The sequence below is a fragment of the Vicia villosa genome, unplaced genomic scaffold (genome assembly GCF_029867415.1).
Source record: "Vicia villosa cultivar HV-30 ecotype Madison, WI unplaced genomic scaffold, Vvil1.0 ctg.004672F_1_1, whole genome shotgun sequence".
NCBI lineage: Eukaryota > Viridiplantae > Streptophyta > Magnoliopsida > Fabales > Fabaceae > Vicia > Vicia villosa.
Window position 1 is genome coordinate 123,150 of NW_026706488.1, and position 7,397 is coordinate 130,546.

The 7,397-nt window shown below is 35.7% G+C and overlaps 1 protein-coding gene across 1 annotated transcript; it reads left to right on the forward strand.

Moving 5' to 3' along the window:
* The first annotated feature begins 3,413 nt into the window (after positions 1 to 3,413).
* LOC131642224 (uncharacterized) lies at positions 3,414 to 5,204 on the forward strand. Its single transcript, XM_058912495.1, has 2 exons — positions 3,414 to 3,732; positions 3,829 to 5,204. The coding sequence occupies exons 1-2, from the start codon at positions 3,438 to 3,440 to the stop codon at positions 4,602 to 4,604; spliced, it is 1,071 nt and encodes a 356-aa protein (XP_058768478.1). The 5' UTR covers positions 3,414 to 3,437; the 3' UTR covers positions 4,605 to 5,204.
* Positions 5,205 to 7,397: the final 2,193 nt, after the last annotated feature.

Consider the following 7,397-nt stretch of genomic DNA (forward strand, 5'->3'; position numbering starts at 1 on the left):
AATCCCCGTCCTCGAATTTATTCCCCATCCCCACTTTGGATCCCCACTACGGGGAGATTTTGTCCCCCCCCCCCCCCCCGCGCGAATTTTCGCAGGTCCCCACGGATCTCCAAGGTTCATGCGGAGATCCATAAACATGATTTTTTATTTATTATTTTAAACCAAATTAATAGTAACAACTTCCAAAACTAACCACAAGAAATTTGGAAATTATTCCTTTATGATAAAAATATTGTTTTAACAATATTTAATCTATAATATTGAGGATCATGACCACCAAAATTATAAACTAAGAAAAAAATTAAAATAATCATTTAGATCTCACTATTTTACGAACAATACATATATATTTTAAATTTGTGTATAAGATTAATGATATGAAATGACAAATAAAGTTACATAGTAATTTAAAATTACATATAAATGGAGGACATTATGCTATTTTAGGCGGGGCGGGGACTCTATGGGGCGAGGGATATTTACGCCACTCCCGTCTCTGAAGTGCCTTCAGGGATACTTTGTTTCCCATCCCCGCGGGGGGAAGATTTCTTGTCTTTGGGCCCCAAACAGGGAATCCCCACGGGTATTCCCGCTAACGGAGGCAAGTTGACATCTCTAGTCAAAGTAGAGGATAATAGTAGCAATGAGAACTCTTTAAAAGATGAAGAACTGATTTGTTTGTCAGACGCTACACCAAATATATAAAGTGAAACAATTAGAATCATTTTGATAGAAGCTTAGTGAATTTTAGAAAATCCAACCCACCAAATAAACGAGAAGATAGCAAGAAGGAAGAAAAAGAAATCACATCCTATGAATGTGGTAAATTCGACCACTACAAGATTAATTGTAGAAATTTGGAAAAATATCCATTTTGGTCCCTTAATTTTGTGTGTGCCAAATTGGTCCTTTAACTTTTTAATAGATGCATATGAGTCCCTTCCGTCTACTCCGTTAGTCAAAGCCTGTTAAATATCTACGTGGCAGTGATAGCTGGGTTTGACAAACTCTAGTGACGGAGTTCGCGTTGGAAAAACTGACACTAAAAATTATTTATAGATTTTAATTATTATTGTTCATCTTCTTCCCCAAAATTTTAAATGCATACCCATTGAATAAAATGAATCATACCGCTCCTTCCTCTCTTGAAGATTCTTCATTTGCTCCTTGTAGTGATTTTCAATATATTGCTTTGCTGCTGCAACCTTCTGTTTGGTGACATCAGAAAGAGCTCCTTCATCCACAGGTGAAGTCAAATAATTATTACCATCTCCGTCTCTCTTCTTGACCTTCATTTTATCACAAGGCCGCAACTTCTAAAGCCAATTCCACGTCTCTAAAAAAATTAACACCCTCCCTTGTTCCTTCCATGCATATTTAAATTTCAAACCCCTAAAAAATTCAATTACAAAAAAATATCATCAATAGAATATTTACATTTTCGTTTCTTAAAATTTTGATAAAAAATTGATAAAATAATCAAAAAAAAAAACGTACCTCATCACGTTCTATACTTCGGGCATTTTGTAAACCGTAAAATCGATAGCATGAGAGAAATCGAAGAAAAGGAATTTAGAGATTCAGAATAGAGAGGAATTGCGATTGTACATGAAACTGAGAATTCTAACATTGGAACAATTTTCAACGTTGTTTTAATGTTGAAATGTAAATTTGTTTCAATGTTTTGTAAATTGTTTTAATATTGTAAAATTTATAAAATTTGTGGCTGATTTAATGATTAGGGTTTCATTGTTAAAAATTTGAGGAAATTGGGGAAGAAGATGAACAACAATAATCAAAATTCAAAAATAGCTTTTAGCGTCTGCTTTTTAGACGCTAACTCCATCACAAGAGTCAGTCTAATTCACCTGTCACTGCCACGTAGATATTTAATAGACTTTGACTAACGGCTAGGGGTGTTCAAAATCAAACCGACCCAATAGAAAATCGCAAAACCGAGCCAAACCGCAAAAAACCGCATTTGGTTCGGATGTGTTTGGGCCATTTTTTAACAAACCACGTGGTTCGGTTTGCGGTTTGTATTTTACAAACCAAACCAAACCGCATTATGTTACTACCCCCAAACTTCAATTAACTTATATCCAACCCAAACTCAAACCTATTATGCCTTCGCCTTACAATTATGAATGATTTTCTCTACCTCACACTTAAGGTTTCAGTTTGACTCTTCTCAAATCTTTCCTAGCGGTATTGCACATTCTTCTCATCTTTTTTTCCAAATACATATCACATATTCTTTCCTAGTCTTTCATCTCTTAAGTTCTTTAGTTTTCATATTATTATTTTTATTCTACTGTTCTCTATTCCAATTACGTTTTTAATGTTTCTCTTCTTATCTAATCGCATCTTTTCTGTTCTTTCTTTTTCATCTTCTCTAATATTTCATCTTTTTTTCTTTCTATTTCATTATAATATTTTTGATATTATTTTATGCTACTATTTTATGTTTTTTATTCTACTTTTATCTAATATTACTTTTGTATATTAAATAAAAAATTGTTATTCAAATATGATGAATTTTGTTGTTATTTGATAATGCATAAATGACTAAATATAAAATTATGTTGTCATCAATACGTGTATGTGTGGCTCAAAATTTTTTGTAAAAAAAACGAACCAATCCAAACCGCATTCGTTTGATTTAGTTTGGTTCGGTTTTATTTCTAAAAGTCAACCGAATCAAACCGAACCACACACTTTTTTCTCTTGCGGTTCGGATGATTTTTCACGTCAAAACTGCTCAAACCGTACCGCAAACATCCCTAATAACGGAGTAGACGGAAGAGACTTGTATGCATCTATTAAAAAGTTAAAGGACCAATTTAATTCGAAAAAAATTGAAAAACCAAACTGAATCTAATGATATAATTAAGGAAGAAAATGAATATTTTTTCTACAAATGTAGTGAAACACAATGAACAAGAAGAAGGTAAAAAAAAAAATCCTATAATAGCTTAGAAAGTAGATGAAGATTCCTCCTCTTACAATGCAATACAAATTCAAATGAAAAAAATAACTAATATATGTCTAATGGCACGACATAACAACAACAAAGTTACAGATATAAGAGATATAAGAGATTAAAATGTATGGTTGAGACAAATTATAAAATATTTTAACTATTGCCAATGTTTATTTGTGTTCAATATAAAATATCCTTTAAGGAAATATAGTTTCATTCTTTTAAATTTCAAAAGTATTTTAAATTTTTTAATTTATTTTTCATTCTTTAATATATTTTCCTTAGGGGGTTCTTTAACTATTTTGTTATAGGAAAACTAATAACGAGAAATAAATAATCTGATTTTGTTGACAACTAATTAATCTGTTTTTCAATTTAAAAAAAAACTGTTTTTTATTTCAAATTAACTAACAATTTAAATATCCTTTAACAAAACGTACAAATTCTTGGCTTCATGGTTACGTCTCTCTCTCCACATTTCTCTCTCCCACTCAGGTCAAAAGCAACAAAACCTCTCTCTCTATCTCTCCCCACCTTTCCTCCACAACCTCATTTCATTTTCATCAAACCTCAACAACCCCTCTCTCTCAACAAATTGCAGATAACAAAAAACCACATAAACAAAAAAACCAACAAACCACAAAACACTATCCTCCCAGATATATATAAAAAAACCCAGCGCCCCACTATCATCCATCATCCTCCGCCGCCTCACCCAATCACCTTCACCACCGTCCCTCTTTCTCAAGGTAACATAAATAACAATATTTATTTATTATTTATAACGTTTTTTTTATTATTTATCGATTTATCGATTCAAATATTGATTTTCGCTTTGTTTACAGAGTCGATGGCAGAATTCAAGAACAACACCAATACGTCGTCGTCTAGGTTTTCAATCTTCAATCGTTCTTTAACAACGCTTAATTTAGAAGAAAAACAACATCCACAAAAACCCCAAAACCTCGACCGCGCCGCCTCGCTCCGCGGCCGCGTCGTGAAAAAGCTCTGCAGTTTCTTCGAACCGACAACACCGTCTTCCCAAGAAGAATCACCTTTCTCCAACAAATCAAAACCGTTAAAATCAACCGAATCGACATCGGTTAAACCGTTGAAATCGTTGGAGGATTATTCTCCGATTATTCGGTTACCGGGAACAGAAGATCGGATTGTTTTGTATTTCACGAGTTTGCGTGGGATTAGAAGGACTTATGAGGATTGTTACGCGGTTAGGATGATTTTGAGAGGGTTTAGGGTTTGGGTTGACGAAAGAGATGTTTCGATGGATATTTGTTACAGGAAGGAATTGATGAATGTGTTGGGGGAGAAGAGTATGAAGAATGTTACGCTTCCGCAGGTTTTTATTCGAGGGAATCTTGTTGGTGGTGCTGAAGTGATGAAGCAGCTTTGTGAGGTTGGTGAATTGGGGAAGATCTTGGAGGGTTTTCCGAAGACGAAGGCGGGGTTTGTTTGTGAGAGCTGTGGGGATATTAGGTTTATGCCTTGTGGGAATTGTAGTGGAAGTAGGAAGGTTTTTGATGAGGATGAAGAGGTGTTGAAGAGGTGTTTGGAGTGTAATGAAAATGGATTGGTTCGGTGTCCGAATTGTTGCAGTTCTTGAGATTCTTTTCGATGTGTTTATTAGTAGTTCCTGTTTTTGCAATTGCAGCTTGTTTATTATTGCTTGCTTGCAAGTTTTTAGGGTTTGATATGTAATTTGATCAAGATCGAGAAATTCGAGTTGTTCAGTTGTTGGTGGTGTTGATGATATGTGTTTGGTTTAGGTTATAGATGGTTTAAATAAAGTGATTCTGCGCGACCACATTAGCCATCATGAATGAGGATTCTTTGTAATATCGAGTAAAGTTTACGATGCGGGTGTATCGTGATTGGGACTCCAGTTGAGGCCACATCAGCTGCTGCCATCAAAATCTTGGTTATATTACGGTTCAAAGTTCTCTTTGAATTCTATATTGTTGGTTTATATTTATTTGTTTATAGGAATTGTGTGATGAGTTGAAGCAGATGGTGTTTTCAGCTCCTTGAACATGATTTGGTTCAAGAGCGTGCTTTTATATCATCCAGATGTTGTAGTTCATTCCTGGTGAAGAGTGTTTCTCATCAAGGGGATGTAAATATTTAGTGTAATGATATATGATTCCTTCAAGGGATTAACAAATACTATTGACAATTGAAATTTATATAGTGTGGTTTGTTGTTATCGTGTCTTGTATTTCTATACTTGATTTCTCCCATGTCTTCTTGCATTTAGGGCCTGAAGAAATGAAGAACAAGTAATTCTGTGTAATTTTCATTATTGTGATAGTAATGAAAATTCTTAACTACCAAGTTCAATCTATGTGATTAGTCATTAGTGGTGTTAAATGCGGATCACAGAAAATAGCTGGTTGTTCAGATTCTGTTATGCAACAGTGCTGCAAAATAATTGTGATTTATTTAATTTCAACAGCATTTTAGCAGTTAGCACTGAATGTTTCATGGTAGATATCAACATTTATGTGTTTTATGTTTACTCTAGCATTCAATTTCAGCAACTTCTAGGAAACTAGGAATATTTCTCTATCATTTATTCTTTCATACGAGACAACATTTTTTTTGCCAACAACCCATCATTTTTTGTAAGTTTATTTCAGCAAAAAGTACTCATAGTTATGAAATTTTGCGGATGTAAATATTAACATAACATTTTACAATTTTATGTTAAAAAGTGTCATGTCATGTTTTACTTGTTCCGCCTCACACTTTTTTTTTTAAATATAATTTTAAATTCACGCCCTCAATTGTGTCCGCTTCGTTCTAATTTTTCAATTGTGTCTGTTTCGTTCTATTTTTTTCACCTTTTGCATGACAGGGTTAAACATTGGAAATTTTTCATTACATCCATATAGGATGAGAAACACTTCTAAAAACTCAAAAATACCTTTCGGATATGCATATAACGCACCATTTTCACATTTTAAGATGTTTCAGATATGCATATCCGATAACACCATAAATCAATTTTGATATGCACATGCGAAATGTACTCTGAGTATTTCAATTTTGAGAAAACTACAAAATTACATGGGTATAATCGTATTAACTAAATTTAATATCTTTTTATCCGATAAAATGTAATGGAAATAAAAAGTACGTAGACTAAAATAAAATATCAAAATATAGTAATCGTTGTTTTGATAAGTGTAAAATGTAGAAATATTACAACACCAAAAAAAAGTCATAAAACATAGGCTACTACTACTAAGTATGCCTAATCCTAACCCCTGCGACCTCCTCTGTCTCCTTTACGCCGCCACACTGAACGCCTCATTGACCATCCTTTGCACTATGGTAACCGCCATGATCCCTCAGTCCAATGCCTCCTGCCCAATCAACTGTATCTGCTGACATATCGGCAAGAGATTAGTGGCACGGTCATCCCCAGCCTGCTGATTCTCCAAGAGCTCTTCATGCGCTGGCCTAAATGGACGCCCTAGAGTATCAGGTGTCATGATAGGATGTGACACTTGATGAAACCATGTCACATTCATCTACATAGTGCCATCTCTAAGTGGCCCGCATACTCCGATACTCATCTGACCCTCATGTGCATCATGAACATCGTCCTGGGCATCCTCGTCGTGCTCAAGGTGAACCTCCTCTTGAGGTACCTCACCGTGCTCAGGTACCTCCTCATCTTGAGTAACCTCACGAGAGGAAGAAGTTTGAGACAAGAGACTCATCGGTGCAGATGAGGATCCTGTAGGCGCCTCCTCCACGTGGACTCAACTCCGTCCCCGAGTCACTCCTTGTTGTGCGTAGGCATGGCAACGGGGCGGGTCGGTGACGGTTTTTACGTTCCCCAAACCCAAACCCGAATCCCCAATCAATCTCCGTTTCCCGCCCCAAACCCAAACGGGGATGGGGAATTAAAACCCAAACCCGTTCCAAACGGGTTCGGGTATCCCCGCCCCGCCACCATCTATTTCGTAAAATCAATTTTTTTAATAAAAATATTTACTTTTCAAAAATCAAATTACATTATAAATAAAAAATAAAACAATCTCGAAAAATTTCATACATACATTTTAAATATTTAAAATAATAAATACAAATCAAATTATCAAAACATCACCCACATAAATAAATGGGCGGGTTCGGGGACGGGTTCAGGGTGGGTACTAGTGTCCCCGTTACCCGACCCGTTCCCATATTTTATAATCGAGGAAAACCCAAACCCGAACCCAAACTCAGTCAAAGCGGGTTTTCCCCGTCAACTTCGAGGCGGATTCGGGTGGGTACCCGTGGGTCTGGGTTTTATTGCCATGCCTAGCTGTGCGGCTCTCTCGCGCCGAGATGAGGCTATCTAGGTTGGGCTTCTCCGTCTTAGTCGATCGGTCGGTGCCTGGTTGTC

Bases quoted from the DNA above. Each gene is read 5' to 3' on its own strand.
- LOC131642224 (XM_058912495.1), top strand. From the start codon at position 3,438: ATGGTTACGTCTCTCTCTCCACATTTCTCTCTCCCACTCAGGTCAAAA. The intron at 3,733-3,828 runs GTAACATAAATA...CTTTGTTTACAG, and splicing joins CACCGTCCCTCTTTCTCAAG to AGTCGATGGCAGAATTCAAG.